Source organism: Chiloscyllium plagiosum, chromosome 23 (genome assembly GCF_004010195.1).
Source record: "Chiloscyllium plagiosum isolate BGI_BamShark_2017 chromosome 23, ASM401019v2, whole genome shotgun sequence".
Classification (NCBI taxonomy): domain Eukaryota; kingdom Metazoa; phylum Chordata; class Chondrichthyes; order Orectolobiformes; family Hemiscylliidae; genus Chiloscyllium; species Chiloscyllium plagiosum.
Window position 1 is genome coordinate 18,847,040 of NC_057732.1, and position 19,985 is coordinate 18,867,024.

At 41.6% G+C, this 19,985-nt stretch overlaps 1 protein-coding gene across 18 annotated transcripts in view; it reads right to left on the reverse strand.

Annotated features, from left to right (window-relative positions):
- Positions 1 to 19,985, reverse strand: part of anks1b (ankyrin repeat and sterile alpha motif domain containing 1B) — an 813,858-nt gene that overhangs the window by 367,321 nt on the left and 426,552 nt on the right. For 17 of the 18 annotated variants that reach the window (XM_043713629.1, XM_043713643.1, XM_043713627.1 and 14 more), the window contains 2 exons: positions 19,275 to 19,394; positions 506 to 681 (listed from right to left, as the gene is read on the reverse strand). In XM_043713629.1, the coding sequence (XP_043569564.1) occupies positions 506 to 681; positions 19,275 to 19,394 (296 nt within the window). Of the gene's footprint in view, positions 1 to 505; positions 682 to 19,274; positions 19,395 to 19,985 lie in introns of those variants that run through there. The other variant, XM_043713645.1, reaches the window with a different exon arrangement.

A 19,985-nucleotide genomic window follows, 5' to 3' on the forward strand; every position in this document is an offset into this window, starting at 1 on the left:
AATTTCTTCAGCCAGAGGGTGGAACTCATTGCTGCAGAAGGTTGTGGAGACCATCTATATCTCTAAGACAGTGACGCCACTGTTCTTAATGAGCAAGGGGTCCAAGGGTTATGGGAAGAAGGCAAGAGAATGGGGTTGAGAAACACATCAGCAATGATCAAATGGCAGAACAAACTTGATGGGCCAAATGGCCTAATTCTGTCCCTATATCTTATTGTCTTATCCAAAATGTATTAAAATATACATTTTGAAATGAGTACCAAACAAGCCAAAAACCTTTAGCTACAATCCCTTGATATTATAGAAAATTGAGAAGTTAGTTAGAGACCAGAATAAAAATTTTAATGTATCAGATTAAATCATTAATCAGCTAACAAAATATTGCCCATAAATGAACTTAAAATCCTGAAATAGATTCATTTAGTTCAGGCCATATGACTTAGTTTTATGTCCAGGGGACATTTGTTCTTTATTAAGTGAGTTTCTTCCTATACTGAACACTAACCTTGGAATGTTTTGGCTGGTTTTCACACTTGGCAACATCATCATCAGAAATCTTTGTACTGGTAAAACTGTCCATGGAGCATGAGGACACCGCTTGGCAGAGATCGTCAAAATCTTTATCCTGGCTCTCTCGGATTTCCAACAAAAGCTTTGACAGCTCCCCGGTTAGTGCTTCACCTGCCAACAAAGGATGCAAAATTATTCCTGTGAAACTGAAAACGCTCAATGCTTGAATACAAGTGTAATTATAGGAATTATGTTTGTCAATGAATTGTAACTGGAAAGCTTTGGGAAATGGCTCAACCTATTTAGAAAGTACATACTTCATTCAATAACTCAAGATGATCCACAAGAGCACGGCTTCTGACTCGAGCATTTTGATACAGATCAATAGCTGTTTGTAAATCTCCAATAATTAGAATTTTGCTTTAATTCATTCACCAGTATTCATTGTCCTTCCCAGTTGGCCAGAGGGCAGTTAAAAGTCAACCACATTGAAGTGAATCAGGAATCACGGATCGGTCAGTGCGGATCAGGAGTCACGGATCGGTCAGTGCGGATCAGGAGTCAGGGATCGGTCAGTGTGGATCAGGAGTCAGGGATCGGTCAGTGCGGATCAGGAGTCACGGATCGGTCAGTGCAGGTCAGCAGTCACAGATCGGTCAGTGTGGATCAGGAGTCAGGGATCGGTCAGTGCGGATCAGGAGTCACGGATTGGTCAGTGCGGATCAGGAGTCATGGATCGGCCAGTGTGGATCAGGAGTTGCGGATCGGTCAGTGTGGATCAGGAGTCAGGGATCGGTCAGTCTGGATCAGGAGTTGCAGATGGGCCAGTGTGGAGCAGGAGTCAGGGATCGGTCAGTGTGGATCAGGAGTCACGGATCGGGAGTCACGGATCGGTCAGTGTGGATCAGGAGTCATGGATCGGGAGTCACGGATCGGTCAGTCTGGATCAGGAGTCACGGATCGGTCAGTCTGGATCAGGAGTCACGGAGCGGTCAGTGTGGATCAGGAGTCACAGATGCACCAGACCAGGTAAGGACAAGAGCTTCCAGCCCTGAAGGACAGTAGTGAACTAGACGGTTTGCTTTCAGTCATTCAACAATGGTTTAACGGTTATCTTCAATTTCAGATTAAAAAAGATCATCTTCCAGAACAGGATTTAAACCTGGGTTCTCAGAACATTACCTGCGTCTCTGGATTAATAGTACAATGATAATGCTAAGAGACCAACACCTCCCCTAAACTGTAACCAATGTTGTGCTAGATGTGATTCTGAATCATACTGTATGCTGTCCCAATTAACTGTAAACTGAAATGTTTTGGGCTTATCGCCTATCCTAACAGTTGCCTTTAACCCAAGATTAAGAATATTCTCCACCAGCAATTTTTGAGAAGATCTGTAGCTCAGGTTGATGATAAGTATGTAAGTCAGTTGGCTGAGCTTAAAGGTTTGTTTTCAGACGTTTCATCACCATACTAGCTAACATAATCAGTAAGAGTCTCTGATGTATTATTCTCTATTCGGAACTCCTTTCCGAACCACACTTGGAAGATGTGTACACCCCAAGGATTACAGTGCTCTGTGAAGGCAGCTGTCTACCACCACCTCCAGGGTAATTAAAGACGAGCAATAAATGCTGACTTAGTCAGTAACCTTTACCAATCCCATAAACAAACATAAAAAACCCAACAATGTTGCATTGCTGAGAGTTTAAAGTATTCATATGCAGGAAAAGGTCCAAATTATTTTCATTACTGAATGTCCTCAGTGAGTTTGTAACTGTGATTATCCTGCAAATGAAAATTCAGTGAAGGCAGTCATCCCTTCTAAAACCCCATTAGCCACAAAATTCGACAAAAGTTCAGATTCAATATACTTTACATGGTTATAACAAAGAAAAAGAAAGCCTTTTCTCTCAACTTTCACTGACATTCCTTAGCCTATTATTAGATGGATATGAATCCCGGCTTTTTAAAACCACTTTGAAATCTCCTCAATCATGTGCAAAACCCTCAGGTGCTAGGAGAAAGTGAGGACTGCAGATACTGGAGAATCAGAATTGAAAAGGGTGGCACTGGAAAAGCACAGCAGGTCAGGCAGCATCCAAGAAGCAGAAGAGTTGACATTTCTGGCATAAGCCTCAGATGGTCAAATGGGAATCAAAAACAGATAATGGAGCAACTGGGCCTTGACAACAGGTGAACAACGCCTGCAGATTCTGTGACATAGTGACATCCGCAGGTTTGCGAAGGCTTTGCCCATGACACTGGCAGTAAATGGAATAGACAATTATTCCAATCCTAGGCTGTGATGACTTCTTGTACATCCCATTCAGGGAGAAACTTCAACTGGCTTCAATGTCCTTGAGCACGGGATGGCTTCCATAGTCGTGATAATTGTCTGGTCATCTTATGTACATGTGTGGATTTTATGTTAGGAAGCTGTCCATACAACACCTCTTCCAACAAACAGCGTCATGCATCACATTTCCGAGGAAGGTAGAAAAAGTGAATCATTTGGATGAAGAATGTGTTGAAGCAGCAAGTCAAGCATGTTTCCATGATTGCAATCACCATGCTGAATTAATGACTGACTTCATGCACATTGAGAATTAAGGTTTCTAGTTGAAAAGCATTAAAATTTCTAACACAAGTTATTTAAAAACAAGTGGTACAAAAATCAGCACATCAGCAATACTTCCATCAATGAGAGCTAACAATAAACAATACAACCAGTTCATCATTCATGAGCAATTTAGCAATTCTTACGCCTAGGGTCAGTTATCAGATTGTACAGCACTTCTATCCCTTAATTAGTTTACATACGACATAACAACTTTAAAGTTTTTCCAATTCCACTCCTCTGTGAAATACAAAACCATGAGATTCTGGAGTTATGATATAATTACTCTTCTGATAGTTTATTGAATGAAATGGTTGAATCTGATTTAACACAAGACCTCAGGGGAGTTGAAATAAGCACACATTATTTGCATTTGCTATGTTAAAACTCTGTCGTGCATTGCAACTGTATATTATGATATATATGTACAACAATGAGTACTTGACAGAACTTAATATCAGAATGCAAGCTGTAACCATAAGCTGATCAAATAACACCGCTGACAGTGTCACCTGAATGCCCCATTAAAGCTACTATTGATATTTATTCTCATTGTGCAGACTTTATCAAATATCTCCATTTTGCTGGGGAAGAGGGGAGAAACACCAAATAAAACTGGTTCACTTGGAAATGGCAGTGAGCCAACAGAGAGCCAATGAACCTGTTAGCAAAGTTGAAAATAAGCATTAGAATCTAATTACATTTGAAAATGACCGAGTTTCTATAGGGTTTTTGACAATAGCAATTGGAGCTGCTCAAGAATCATACAGTTAGGACACGTGTTACAAATCCCAAAGACCTGTCCAAATCAAACACCTGCAGCAAATTAAACATGCTGACTATGATGGTTTCAAAACGTTTGATAAACAAATCTTAATTTGATGGTATAGAAAGAAATGTAAAGAGTTCAACATCAATAAGCCTATAGGACAGAGAAAAGAATAAAGTGAACGATAATGCTGAGTTAGCACATACATATAAGCTGGTTAAAGATGCTGCAAAGCATTTTATATTGACCCAAGTCTGGTGGTATAGCTAAAATGAAAAAAAGTACAGTAGAATAATCCCCCCAACCTGCCCCCCACCCCATCCATGGATTCGGTTTCCACAGTTTCCCGTGGTCCGAAAATATTACATCGAATATTCCAGAAATAATTCCAGGGGGCTGCCATGGAGGTGATTTTCCCATTTAAATGATTGAATAATGGCAAACCCTCAGTGTTGGGTCTCTGCAGTAGGTCTTGGAACGTATGACTCACACACATGGCGGGGGTGAGGGAGGGTAGGTATTGCAATACCTACTATCTTGATTTCTACATGCGCTCCTAAAGTGAACGTTTTATCATCCAAGACTGACATTTGTCTAAAATCAACTGAGGGATACGACAGGTAAATACAGGACTATATCCCTTCCTATCCTTGTTACATAACCATGTGACAAACAGAGCTTTGAAAATTTTGTGATGGACTGCGCTAAACAGTTAAGCTGTACCATAGAAGTGTACTAAATACATGAGCAATATTGCAGAGATACAAGGTTATTCTATACACAATGCAGTCATATTTACTCACCGCTGATCATCAAAAGGAACAAAAACATGTCCAGAAAACTTGAGATTTTATTAACTTTTTACAAAACTATTCTGCATCTGACACTGCTCATGGCCACCACAGGGGGCAGTAAAGACCACTACAACATAGTACTCAGGTGTCCTTGGTATCATTGCTTCACAGGAACTGTACTCCCTCTATCTGCTGTTTTGAGATTATGATATTACAGAAATATGTTTCTTGAATATGATGTTGGATTTTATTGAGTCAGATGAGAACCACTCATAAATTTATAAGTAAAGCACTGACAGAAGTAATCCAGACAGGAACATTAACAATGTACGCTAAAACAGCAGCATTGCAGAAGGGCTGGTGGTGAAATATTGATCCTCTACCATTACAATGACTGTTCAGTGAATAATTTCAGCACTGGGATAATCAATTTTTACGATAGGAGTTCTCATATCCCCTGACGTACTAAATTTGAAAACAGTTTTCTCAAATTAAAAGCAATGCAGAGCTATAAAACATCAGTCTTAATAGTCAACAGAGTCTTTATCTATATCATTCCCTGTGGATACTACAAGTTTAAATTGCAAATTTCTCTTCTCTTTCACTGCTGTATTTAAAGAAACTGTGATTCCTCCTCTCCATTCTACAGCATAGTTAATTTTGATAAACTATAATTACCTTTTCAAAGAGAGGTTACAGCAAAACCTTTGAAGATCTGGCTGGCAGGTTTGCGCAGGCTGAGCACAACATACATGATATAGGATTCCATCAACCAAAACCACATTTTACAAATGAGTTCACACACACAAAATTTCCATCAGCAGACATGATATGTCTGTTCTGTTTTGTCTTCCATCAGATGCTATGACTGATGAAATCACCCAATTCCATGCCTGCCTCAGCTCATCTGCTGCTAATATTTAATGCCCTTGTCAGCTCAGGATTTGATGATTCCATTGCTCTCCTGGCTGGGTGACGAGTTGTCCATTTTACTAAAGCAGCTAGTAATCAAAACAGTTGCAACTGTGCCTCCTTTTATTGTTCCTTTGCATGCTAGCTCCATTCTCCGTGTGCTGACAGACCGTAGTAAATATAAAACATGTTATTTTCTGTAAACTTCAACTCATCCAGAACTATGATACATATATTGCATTCAGTACTTAATCCTGCTCCCCCATCAGCCCTATCATTCATAACTTCCTGTGCATAAACAAGCTATACTCTCAGTTACAGACTTTGACTTTGACATTTAATATTAGAGATTGCACTTGTATCACTGGAATCAATTTAAATTTGAATGAATGAGACTTCACAATCTATCAAGCTGAAAAATCATGTCTTCATGAATGCCACTTCAAGTTAGTTTCTTTGACACATTACTTGGTCTTTTGTTAAAGCTTTCCTCCAATGATATTTGAATTTCGGAATACCTAAGTACTTAAAAAAACAAACTAATCAAATTTAATTCAAAATCAAAACTTGTCACTCTTTCCTCCTTTCCAAATTAAACTTGTCATGAATCAACAAACACAATGCTTTTCTTTCTAAAAGAAGAACCTCAGCACCGTTTATCCACTCAGCTTATTCAGTCAAGCAACTTGGATGCCACCTGGAATTAGGAATGTGTGGGCATTCAAGTTGGAATTAGTTATGAAATCTGGAGCATGGCTTCCATTCCAATATTCTTCAGCAGCTTGGAATCGAACTGTGAGTTGAGTGAACAGTTTGCTGACATTACAGTGAAGCAGCAGCATTTCAGGGGAAGAATGTCTTTGTGAAAAATTGCTTGGCAAACTTTTGTTTGCAAAGATGTATCGGAGCATCACCCACACATGATTTCATGATGACGAGAAGGATTTGCGGTTTCCTGCCTCTCCCAATAGAGAGAGAAGTTGTCATGATCCTTTCACAGAAAGTGCAGTCAACTCTCATTATAACAGGCCCTTTGGCAGCCAGCCAAAAACTGCCAAGTGGCGAAGAAAATTTCAGTATCTGCAGCGTCTGCATTTTAGTAGGAAAATAGTACATGGTAGTACTCAGACGATCTGTAGTTAGTAAGTGTTGGATATTTCTATTCTTATTAGATGTGTATTTAACATAGATGTACAGCATACTTAAAAACATGAAAATTAACAGCACAGAAAGAAACCCAAAGTTACTGGGCCATCTTTGTGCTGAAATCAATAAGAAATTTATTGTTTAAATAATATTTCAATATCTAATACCTAAACCATGTCTCAAACTCGGAGGAGATTACCTCTTGGTCAGGTCAAGGGATTTGCTGTCAGTCAGATGGTGTTGCTACATTTAGTAAAGGGCAGCACATCATCTCAGTCCAAGAGCCTGGACACTCTCACTTGGCGCGGTCAGGTTCATTGAAACCAGTCTGGGGAGTTGTGGCCTATCCTGTGGGGGCAATTCACTGAAAGCCAAGGGGTGTTAGCAGGGGTCACAGCTGTTGTGGGGAAGCCAGCAGTGAGGATCAGAGGCAGTATGCTGGGATGCAGGAACATCAATAATTGTAAAGGGAGGAAACCCACTGTGTAACGTTGAAAGAGGATAGAGTACTGGAGGACATGAGTGACTGCTTTTGGGAAGGGCAAGGGGGTGGTTAGTGTGTATGTCAATTCACAATGATTATCCAAGATCTTGTGGACTGCAGATGGGTATGGAATGGAATTCATCTTACTTTGAATTGTATTTGTTAACATGCTGTCTTATATATGAAATAATTCCACAAAGGCTAATTCCCGTCACCAAGTCACCCTTTATTTCCAAGTGCATAGTATGTGATACTGACCCAGCTAACAATGAGCCTGCTCCTAAAGTGAACAGAACTTGTCAGCCAGGGCTCCCTGATTGAACCAGATTAACAGTCCCAATCAGGGAACGTTTATTCTATGAGGTACAGCTGGTTAGCCTCATTCCAATCACTACAATATATACTGCTAAACTTATTGGGTGATGTGAGAGACAAGGTATTAGTAATTAAATACAGTTCTTACAGTCTCCTGCTGTATTTGTAGAACAGACTGTGCTGCACACATCGGAATAAGGTCCACTATGTCAAAGACCCATGTAAAAGCATTTGATGGACTTCCTTGTCCAATTTCTCCCCACAGTGGGACATGGAGGACTATAATGAACCATCCATGGTGAGCGATGCCAATGCTAACTGCTCCCATTATTAAGAAAATGTTCTGTTTCTGATGTTCCTCCACACAGGCTTATTGAGACCATGACCATTAGATGCAGCCACAACAGGGCTCAGCGTCATGTGGCTACAGGTACCATGAACACACAGAGACATTGAGGAGGAGCAACTGTGCCAGCTAACCCAGAACCAGCAGCTACCTCTTCCGACAGCTGAAGGTCCACTCAGGATGTGAAATAGGTAATGGAGAGCCAAAGGGTCTGATGGCTTTACTTGCTATTTGATCCATATGAACGAGTTGCATTGGCATTGCAGATTTCCCTGGTCATTGTTCCAGCCCCATGTCATCAACTGGAGTCAGACTTGCAACCTGAGGGGTGAGTGACGAGATGACAGGTACACTGAATTTTATATTCAAACTGACTGCTTTCAAGGATTATGTGGTAATCCTCAACCCTCAACACAAAAACGTATCAAAGCCATTACTGATACACTTGGTGCCAGATCACATCATCTCATATCTCCAGAGAAGATCTGCGCCCGGGCACTAGAGTTTGTCAATGTAATGGGTTTCCTCCAGGTACTAGGCCCTATGGACCATACACACATTGCACTGAGAGTGTGTTTCATAGCGCACCTGAGGTCATCAATAGAAAAGGGCTTAATTCCATTGAGGGACAAGTAACATGTAATCATCAGTACTACATCTTAGAAGTCTGTGCCAGGTGGCAGCTGCCATGATACCTATCTTCTCTCATGTTGCTGCTTCATTTGAAGAGCTGAATGCCTTACAAGAATGGTCATGGACAGACAAGGGCTACCCTCTGTGACCATGGCTAATGGCTATTACACAGCCCAGACACAGCGATGGAAAGAGATAGGTATACACCGCAGGGCAAGAGTTATAGCTGGAGGAAAGGCAATTATGATGCAATTAGGCAAGATTTATGATACATAGGATGGGGAAGGAAACTGCAGGGGATGGGCATAATTGAAATGGGAGCTTTTTTTAAGGAACAGCTACTGCGTGTCCTTGATAAGTATGTATCGGTCAGGCAAGGAGGAAGTGGTCGAGCAAGGGAAATGTGGTTTACTAAAGAAGTTGACTGTCTTGTCAAGAGGAACAAGGCAGCTCAGTTAGGGCACTTGGGAGTTACCAGTTAGCCAGGAAGAACCTACAGAGGGAGCTGAGAAGAGCTAATCAAGGACATGTGAAGTCTTTGGCAAGTAGGACCAAGGAAAACCCTAAAGCTTTCTGTAGGTATGTCAGGAATAAAAGAATGACTAGACTAAGATTAGGGCCTGTCAAGGACAATAATGGGATGTTGTACATGGAGTTCGAAGAGCTAGCAGAGGTGCTAAATGAATAATTTTCATCAGTATTCACACAGGAAAAAGACAATGTTGTCTAGGAGAACACTGAGATACAGGCTATTAGACTAGACAGGATTGAGGTTCACAAGGAGGAGGTGTTAGCAATTCTGGAAAGTGTGAAAATAGAGAAGTCCCTTGGGCCGGATGGGATTTATCCTAGAATTCTCTGGGAAGCCAGGGAGGAGATTGCAGGACCTTTGGCTTTGATCTTTATGTCATCATTGTCTACAGGAGTAGTGCCAAGAAGACTGGAGGGTAGCAAATGTCGTCCCCTTGTTCAAGAAGGGGAGTAGAGACACCCTGGAAATTATTGACCTTACTTCAGTTGTGGGTAAAGTGTTGGAAAGGATTGTAAGAGATAGGATTTATAATAATCTAGAAAGGAACAATTTGATTAGGGATAGTCAACACAATTTTGTGAAGGTAGGTTGTGCCTCACAAATCTTGAATTTTTTGAGAAGGTGACCAAACATGTAGATGAGGGTAAAGTGGTTGATGTGGTGTACATGGATTTCAGTAAGGCATTTGATGAAGTTCCCCACAGAAAGCTATTGCACAAAATATAGAGGCATGAGATTGAGGGTGATTAGAGTTTTAGATTAGGAATTGGCTAGCTGAAAGAAGACAGAGGCAATGGTTGATGGGAAATATTCATCCTGGAGTTCAGTTACTCATGGTATACTGCAAGGAGCTGTTTTGGGTCCACTGTTGTTTGTCATTTTTATAAATAACCTGGATAAGGGTGTAGAAGGATGGGTTAGTAAACTTGCAGATGACACAAAGCTCGGTGGAGTTGTGGACAGTGCCAAAGGATGTTGCATGTTACAGAGGGACATAGATAAGTTGCAGAGCTGGACTAAGAGGTGGCAAATGGAGTTTAATGCAGAAAAGTGTGAGGTGATTCACTTTGGAAGGAGCAACAGGAATAAAGAATACTGGTTAATGGTAAGATTCTTGGTAGTGTGGATGAGCAGAGAGATCTCTGTGTCATGTACATAGATCCCTGAAAGTTGCCACCCAGGTTGATAGGTTTGTTAATAAGACATTTGGTGTGTTAGCATTTATTAGTAGTGGGATTGAATTTTGGAGCCATGAGGTCATTGCTGCAGCTGTACAAATCTCTAATGCGGACACACTTGGGAGTATTGCGTGCAGTTCTGGTCACTGCATTATAAAAAGGACACGGAAGCATTAGAAAGGGTGCAGAGGAGATTGACCAGGATGTTGCCGGGTATGGAGGGAAGATTGAGGGACTTGAGGCTGTTTTCATTAGAGAAGAAGATTAAGAGGTGACTTAGTAGAGACATACAAGATGATCAGAAGATTAAATAGGGTGCACAGTGAGAGCATTTTTCCTCAGATGGTTAAGGCTAGCACGAGGGAGCATAGCTTCAAATTGAGGGGTGATAGATATAGGACAGATGTCAGAGGTAGTTTCTGTACTGAGGAGTAGCAGGGGCATGGAACACACCAACTTTAAGGGCAGTTGTAGACTCACCAACTTTAAGGGCATTTAAATGGTCATTGGATAAATTATATGGATGATAATGGAATAGTGTAGGTTTGATGGGCTTTAGATTGGTTTCACAGGTTGGTGAAACATCGAGAGCTGAAAGGCCTGTACTGCACTGTTCTACGTTCTCAAGGCTAACTGTGGATGCAATGCAGTCATTTGTTTCACTAGGCCGTAGTGAGGCAAATGATAGTTCCTGTGAAGGTGAGACTCTAATTCTTGGATTGGCTTCAGGGAGCTGAGGCAGTATGGTCCAGACAGATTGTACCACATAATCCATAAGACCATAAAGATACAGGAGCAGAATTGGGCCATTCACCCATCTACTCCACTATTCAATCATGGTTGATAGGTTTTTCAATCTCATTCTCCTTCCTTCTCCCCATAACACTTGATCCACTTACTAATCAAGAATCTATTTACCTCTGTCTTAAATAAACTAAATGACTTGGGCTACATTGCCTTCTGTGGCAATAAGAAGAAATTCCACCGCATCTCAGTTCTAAAGGATCGTACCTTCATTCTGAGGCTGTGCCCTCGGGTCTTACACTCTCCAACCAATGGAAACATTATTTCCCCATTTACTGTATCCAGTCCACTCAGTATTCACTAAGTTCCAATCAGATCCCCCTCATCCTTCTAAACTCCATTGAGTACAAACCCAGAGTCCTCAACTGCTCCTCCTATGACAAGCCTTTTATCCCTTGGATCATTCTTGCAAATCTCCTCTGGACCCCCTGCAAGGCCCAAAACTGCTCTCAATATTCCAATAGCAGCCTGAGTCGTCTTAAACAGCCTCAGCAGTATATCTCATATTCTAACCCTTTTGAAATTATAGAGTTTCATCACAGAATTCCTACAGCGTGGAAACAGGCCATTTGGCCCAACAAGTCCACACCAATCCTCCGAAGAGTAACCCACCCAGACACATTCCTCTATTCTATTATCCTATACTTACCCCTGACCAATGCACCTAACCTACATATCCCTGAATATGATGGGCAATTCACCACGACAATTCACCACGAACAATTCATCTTTGGATTGTGGGAGGAAACCGGAGCACCAGGAGGAAACCCACGCAGAACAGGGACAATGTGTAAACTCCACACAGACAGTCACCTGAGGTTGGAATCGAATCCATGCCCCTGGTGCTGTGAGGCAGCAATGCTAACCACTGCGCCACTGTGAATGCTAACACTGCATAGAACATAGAGAACATAGAAGAATACAGCGCAGTACAGGCCCTTTGGCCCTCAATGTTGCGCCGATCCAAGCCCACCTAACCTATACTAACCCACTATCCTCCATATACCTATCCAATGCCCGCTTAAATGCCCATAAAGAGGGAGAGTCCACCACTGCTACTGGCAGGGCATTCCATGAACTTACGACTCGCTGAGTGAAGAACCTACCCCTAACTTCAGTCCTATATCTACCCCCCCTTAATTTAAAGCTATGCCCCCTTGTCATACCCGACTCCATACGCGGGAAAAGGTTCACACTGTCAACCCTATCTAACCCCCTAATCATCTTGTACACCTCAATCAAGTCACCCCTAAACCGTCTTTTCTCTAATGAAAACAGCCCCAAGTGTCTCAGTCTTTCCTCATACGATCTTCATATTTCTGTTCAGTCCACCAGTCTATGTCCTGCTGAAGTCTGTGACCATCTTACTCATTCTTCAGCATGAAGATGAGTGGAGTCGTTATTTTATAATCTAAGAATTATGTATTTCACTTGCATTTCTGCCCTTGTGTAAGTTGGTTGTAAGTCTGAATCTCACTCTGGTAAGAATGGATCTTCAGTCTCCTTTTTTAATTTTGGACCATATATAGCAGCTAGGAGAAAGTGAGGACTGCAGATGCTGGAGATCAGAGACGAGAGTGTGGTACTAGAAAAGCTTTTCTAGCACCACACTCTCGACTCTATAAAGCAGCACGTGATACCCATATGTTAAGGGTTCTCTGATATACTGTCTTGTTTTCATTGCTGCTTACTTTGTTACTGGTCAGAAAAAGGTACACTTGATCTAGTCTGCTAATTGGAATGACCAATGATACTGAGCCAAAGAACTAACCAGTGCACAAACCCAAAATCATGGCGATCACAATATTTTTCAGTTCTAAAATGTAATATTTATATATGGGTATCACATTTGAAATTTGATGGATGGCAGCCTGTTTGTTCCCCCCTCCCCAAAAAAAACTCAAAGTTCAAAGTTTTTTTTTCTTCTGTATCTTTTTGTTTCAATTTTTATTCCTATCCAGATGTGCATAAATCCTATCCCTTACAATTCTCTCTAAGACTTTGCCCACAACAGAAGTGAGACTCACCGGCCTATAGTTACTAGGGTTATCCCTACTCCCCTTTTTGAACAAGGGAACCACATTTGCTATCCTCCAGTCTTCTGGCACTACTCCTGTAGACAAAGAGGACATAAAAATCAAGGCCAATGGCTCTGCAATCTCCTCCCTTGCTTCCCAGAGAATCCTAGGATAAATGCCATCAGGCCCAGGGGACTTATCTATTTTATCATCCGCAGACTTATCTATTTTACCTTCCTAACTAAATCCTCGCAAGTTGTGCTCTGCACTGGTGCAGGCCAAGAGGTGATGTGATGACTGAGAGCGCAGTCTTCTGAGGAGGAAGGTGAGGAATTCAGAGGAGAAACATTATCTTCAGTTTGAGAGAGCAGTTCAACATGGGGCATTACCAGCCAGACAGGACTTAATTACCATCTGGTTCCAATAGATGGGAGCTGGGCGACGTAATCATTCATTGGCTAGAAATCTGTTGTTGCTTGAAAACAAGCAGTCCCTGTTCTTTTGTTTTACTTTTCTTTGCTTTTGTTGTTCAAAGTTGTGCTTTCAATTTTCCCATTTTCAATGGTTTGAAGACTTTCCAACATGCAATGCTCCCACACTGAGCAATGACAAAATGATATGTCAGGTGCTAAGGAAACAGTAGCACTCCCTGGTAATGGGCGGCACGGTGGCACAGTGGTTAGCACTGCTGCCTCACAGCGCCAGAGACCTGGGTTCAATTCCCACCTCAGGCAATTGTCTGTGTTTGCACATTGTCCCCATGTCTGCGTGGGTTTCCTCCAGGTGCTCCGGTTTCTTCCCACAGTCCAAAAATGTGCAGGTTAGGTGAATTGGCCATGCAAAATTGCCTGCTGTGTTAGGTGAAGGGGTAAATGTAGGGGAATGGGTCTGGGTGGGTTGCTCGTCGGAGGGTTGGTGTGGACTTGTTGTGCCGAAGGGCCTGTTTCCACACTGTAAGTAATCTAATCTAATCCCTTAGATACGATTCTAAGATGTCATGGCCCTGATATGTAACTTGCTTTTTATAGCTGTAATTACAATGATCAGACAGGAGATGTTGTAAAGTAACACATTTACAAATGTGAGATCCTATCAGCAATAAAGTCTCATCTGTGCCATCCATCTGCCCGCAGAGGTTTTCCCTTCTCCTTGCACTGTGTGGATTATCAAAGACTCTCTGCCTGGTAGCACATATGGGTTTCAAAGAAACGGCATTAATAGGGGGGCTATTCCATCCAGTCCCTGCAGGGGCAAACACTCTGCCACTGGTGAACAGATGTGAGTCTGGATATGTAATACAATGAGAAGCATGAAAGTATATCAGAAAACTCACTAGAGCCCACGGATGGAAACCTTCCATGAAACTTCCCAGTATTGATACTTAACCATTTTAGTAAATTTCAGCCCATTGTTTTTCCCCATTTACCCCATCAGAATCAATTGATTTTTCTTTGAAAGTCTATTAAATTTCCTAAAACGGCTGCAGTGAAAAGAGTCTCACTAGATCATGCTTTTCGTTTCAAACAGGGGCCAACATATACACTGTTGAAGTGATGCGCCCTTGGTGCCTGGCATAGTTGGCCACCATTTTGAAATGTGAACAAAAGAATACTGCACTGGTAATTCACATTAAATCATCACAGTACTTTTTAACTGAATAAATTGTTTCTACAAGGATACCTTTAGTTATTCCACTCCACAGTTCAGTTGCTGGGCATATCAAAATTCATGAGTATTTTATCAGTATTGTCAATGTGAGTTAATGGTTTCTCCTGTTACCAATGTCCGATGCTAAATCACTGGAACACAGACTGGCTGCTGATCTGTAATCTTTACTGGACCCAGGGATTGATCTGACCCACTGAAGTGTGCATTGCTTTGAGACCCACCCTGACTACTTGGCTTCAGCTGCAACCACACAGAGAACACATTTCCACTTGAATAGGGAGTCCAACATTCACAGCCATTAACGTAAGACAGACTCAGAAAAAAATCCAACTGAAATTTCTTTATTGAAGGAGTGATTGTAATATAGAACATGCCACAACATGGAGTTGCTGAGACAAAACACATTGATATGTTTAAGGGGAACACATTGGTGAAAGGAAAAGGAGAATATGCAGAGAGCTTTAGATGAAGTCCAAAGATGGGCAGGTTAGGTGGATTGACCATGATCAATTGCCCATAATGTCCAGGGATGAGTAAGTCAGGTGTGTTAGCCATGGGAAATGCAGGGTAGGGGGATGGGTCCAGGTGGATATTCAGTGTAGACTGAATGGGCTGAAAGGCCTAATTCTATACTGGAGGGATTCTATGATTCTAAGATGGGTGGAGCCCCACGTGGAGCATTGAGACTGACACAGAGCAATGAAGCTGAATGTCCTGTACATTCTGCGCCCATCGGATCCCAGTACACTGGCAACTAACACCGATTGTTTCCACTCAAAACTTGTGTGTTCCTCCCATGCTGGAGGTTTCCAATAATCCCTCACCCCTCCCAGGTTTAACGAACTTGCATGCTGCCCTGAATTAGATGCCCACTCTCTGGTCTCTAATTGGCCAATTCAAGGAAAATGACTGCTGGGTGACTGCTCCCCACCCTGCACTTTTGGGACACTCCATCTGACCTCAAAGTCAAGGTGCCAACCCAAAATCCCAAATTCAAAGCCTGGGGCGCCAAAATATTTGAAAGTAACCAATCTGATGGGAATGATCCGAATAAGGTCAAACATGTGCAATATCTGCACCATGTGTTGCAGCTAAGATATTGGCAAACAGAAGATATGAGAGAAGTGAAAATGCAATGACAAAGAAATGAATGAAAATGAAATTAACAAACTGCAGTGTAATTCTGGATTAGAGTGGTGCTGGAAAAGCACAGCAGGTCAGGCAGCATCCAAGGAGCAGGAAAATCGATGTTTCGGGCAAAAGCCCTTCATCAGGAATGAGGCCAAAATGTCGATTTTCCTGCTTCTCGGATGTTGCCTGACCTGCTGTGCTTTTCCAGGACTATTCTAATCTAGACTCGAATCTCCAACATCTGCAGTACCCACTTTCACCTGCAGTGTAATTCTGCCAAGAACTCCTCAGTTACTGTAAGCACAGGTAAATATGGTGGGTGAGGAGCCAACTGCCCCTCCTGCTCTTCCATGAAAAGGTCCACGGTGGGACAGCCCGTGAACAGCTATCGCCTCCTGGTGATCTGTATGTGGGCAATTAATGGCCAGTGAACAGCCTTACCCCACCCCAGCTGTTGGAAGGGGTGCGAACCAGATGAGAAGTGTAAGGTTTGTTTGTGTATTTTGAAACATGCGACCATCACACAAAGGCACAGAACGATAAGGGTTAGCGTTAGACTCGACGGACCCTGCATCAGATGGAAGGAGAATGGTTCCTGAGAACCACGCCCCTTGTTGTCATCCTCATTTCCTGCCATTGCCATCCCCTCTCATCATCCTAGTTTCCTCCTTCCGCTGTGACTTACCTGTGGCATTTAATAATGTAGACCTTTCCAATAACAAGTGGCACAGGTCTCTTAAGTGAGATCCCCATGGCTGATGTGAAATTCCACCCTATGTCCCATTTCTTCCACCCTGACCTGGTGCATGAGGGACAGAGTCACTGAGATCAGTTGTGCTCATAGATCATTGGGTTTTGTTTCCACACTGGTTCTTCCAATCATCTGTTGCATTGTTGCCACAAGGCACAACAGGAGATTGAGAAAACCTCCACAGAGCGTTCTTCACCTCATTCCATCCTGTGGCAAGAAGGTGACCTTTCTGCATTTCCATGTACCTTAGGAAACGGAACTTCAAATTACATCTTCAGTGAAATGTTAATGTTACTTATTCTTCAAGAATGGATTCAATTTCAAATAAATTATGTCATATATGCATTTCCACATTTATACATCAAACGGCTTAATTTAGCAATCTTTGCAAATGCCAAAAGCAGGACTCAAATTTATATGTAAGTGGCATGCAATGGAGTCATAGAGGCCTACAGCACAGAAAAAGGCCCTTTGGCCCATCGAATCAGTGCTGGTTAAAAACGAGCATCTATCTATTCTAATCCCATTTTGTAGCTCTTGGCCCATGGTCTTGTTTACCTTTGCAATATGCAAAACAAGGCAAACCTGTAAGATAGTTACAATGTAGTGAACAGAATAAAATAAGACTTTCTCCTGCTATGTCTGGTTATGTGCTCATATCACCTGTGCCAGAGGCTCAAAATCCACTCGAGGATCCAGCTCCATATAAGACAAATATTCCAGGTGTAGATACAGATACATTCATGACAATCTATGTGCATCTGCGTTTCAACTCAGTTTGACACAGTTTGATGGGCTTTGCTCTTTGTTGATTTGTAAATAGAGATAGTGCCATTTTTAAAATCAGACTCAATGATACTGCATGTGGTTGGTTTATCATTCTCTTGAAATTTGATGTGTTCCTTGGCATTACTCAAAAGCAAAACAATAGCATTTGAAGTACATCAAGACAGGATGTCAAATTGTGTGGATATTGAGACAGTGCTCACAGAGTAAAACATCCAGAATATGTAAATCAAATTCTGAATATTATTCAAAAGATGAAATGTTGTTTACGACCAACATCGAGGCCTGTTTATTCATGCATAATGAAAGCTTGCAACCACAGAATTCCAAGACATTGCTGTATGTGTCAGGGATTTTTCTATTTGCATTGGTGAACTGAACTGCTGTCCTATTATTACTTAATCACTCTCAGGCCACAAAGGTTTCTGGATGAGAGCAGCTGAATGAACAGAGTAGCAGGGATGATTTGTATATCACTGCAAATATCAGTCTTAAATTGAATTAAGTTTGACAACAAATACCAGTGTTAAAAATTGACTCCTATTCTTGGTTAGCAATTGTGGAATCCATTTGAAATTGGTGTGCAACAACCTTAGAGGTGGTCATTAACAATCGCAGAGCTATTAGAAGCTGCAGTTCTCCTTCAAGCAGAGAAAAGCAAAAAAGGAGACTTAATAGGTATTTAAACTATGAAAGATTTAGATGGAGGGAGTAAAGAGAAACTGTTTCAAGTGACTAAATAGGTGATAAACAGATGGTAAATTCAAGGTGATGGGCATAAAAGAACAGAAGTGGCATTGGGAAAAGCCTTTCACTTAAAGCACAGTTAGGGAGTTGGGTATGACCCAGAAGTAACCTTTGGAAGAGAACTGGATAAATATGAGAGAGATAATGTCCCAGGCTTATGGGAACAGAGCCAGAAAATGGAACCAATCAGAGCACAAATCTAATGGACTGAATGGCCCCTTCTGTGGTACAGTATTATCTCACTCTGTGATGCTATGGTTCTAATGACAATATTCAGTATCAGCAGGAGGTCTCCACCTTATAAACAGAGCCATCAGTAGTTAAACAGAGAGGTAAACGTACACCTGCATAAGCAGAACCAACCTCACTGGTCAGGAGAAATTAAATTCAGACAAGATTGAAGTTGGGGCTAAGTGAGCATGGCTGTGGCCAGAGGCTTGGATCATGGGTGAATTGATGGGTTGTGGATTGTGGCTTAAAAGATTATCTCAGTTGAGCATAGGCAAGGAGGGAGGGCCAGAGGGAACACTTCTCCTGGTATACTTGCTGTGCTATACATGCACCAACCAGATTGATCTAGCTCTTCTCATATCCTTTTACCTGACACTTTTCCCGAATACCAGGGCAGTCCAGCTAAATTGGTAAAGAAAGAAAACTTAAAAATTAGCACGCAGCCTTCTTCAAAGACCTTCTACAAAGATCAATTGCCAACCATTCCACCTCCTTAGAGTAGATTGATCACTCCCTGACCCTCCTTTGTTAGAATCAAATGTGGGTGCGTTGGAGTCTGGATTGAAATGTTAAAATATTTAACTTTTCATCTGCACCCTAAACAATTTGTTGAGTTTTAAAACTAACTCCCATATTTCTAGCATATTTATTGACTGGGACTTTGGCAAACAAATTGCTGCAAAGAATCTCTGCAAAATAGACATGGATACCCAGAATGCAGAATGGAGTATCAGGGAAAGTGTTTGTCTTGTGTAGAACGTTAATTCGGTCTTATAGGTTGAGCACTGAATATGGGTGTTAGAATGCAGCAAATTCCACACCGACTGGCCAGTAATATAGTACTTGAAATACTTCCAAATAAGCTAAAAATGTAATCTAGAGAGACCTAATTTCTGTACCTTTGACTTTATGAGAAGGTGAGGCTGCTGGTGATGAAATTGAGGCCCGAGGGGTTGGAACTGGACACAGCTTCCCCGGTTCTTCTGTTCCCTTTATGTCCATCTTCTGCATCATGTAATCTGCATAATTAGAAACAAGTGACAGTCATAGTGAACAGCTCAGACATTTAGCTTTGCCTGATGTGGTTTGAGCCCACATTTATTTTATCTTTAAGAAGAAGTCTCATTACAAGCAAGAATGTTGATAACCCAATCTAAATAGTTAAACTGTCTGACCATCTTGGCTCACACAGAACCAGAGAACTTTTCAGCTATCTCCTATCATGGCACCAATTCATGATCTTCCAACCTTTTCTTTCTGACTGCCTTAAATTGTATCCATGTTAGGGATGCAGTGGTTCAGCAGTAATGTAACTGGATTGGTAATACAGAGATCTGGATCAAAACCCATGGGGCAGTTAGTGGATTGTTGATCACAACTTGCCATGCAACAAGGATGCAACAAGGCACAATATTAGTGTAAACAATATATTTCTTTAAAAGTTAATCTTCTGCAATAGCGAACCATTCTTCTTAATGACTTCAACCAGACAGATTACATCAATGGATTAAGAAAATACTTCAAAATTATTGTTACAAAAAGGTTCAATGATGATAGGTTGGACATGGAAAATTACGTGAAATTTGGTAGCTAAGGAAAGGAAAACAGGA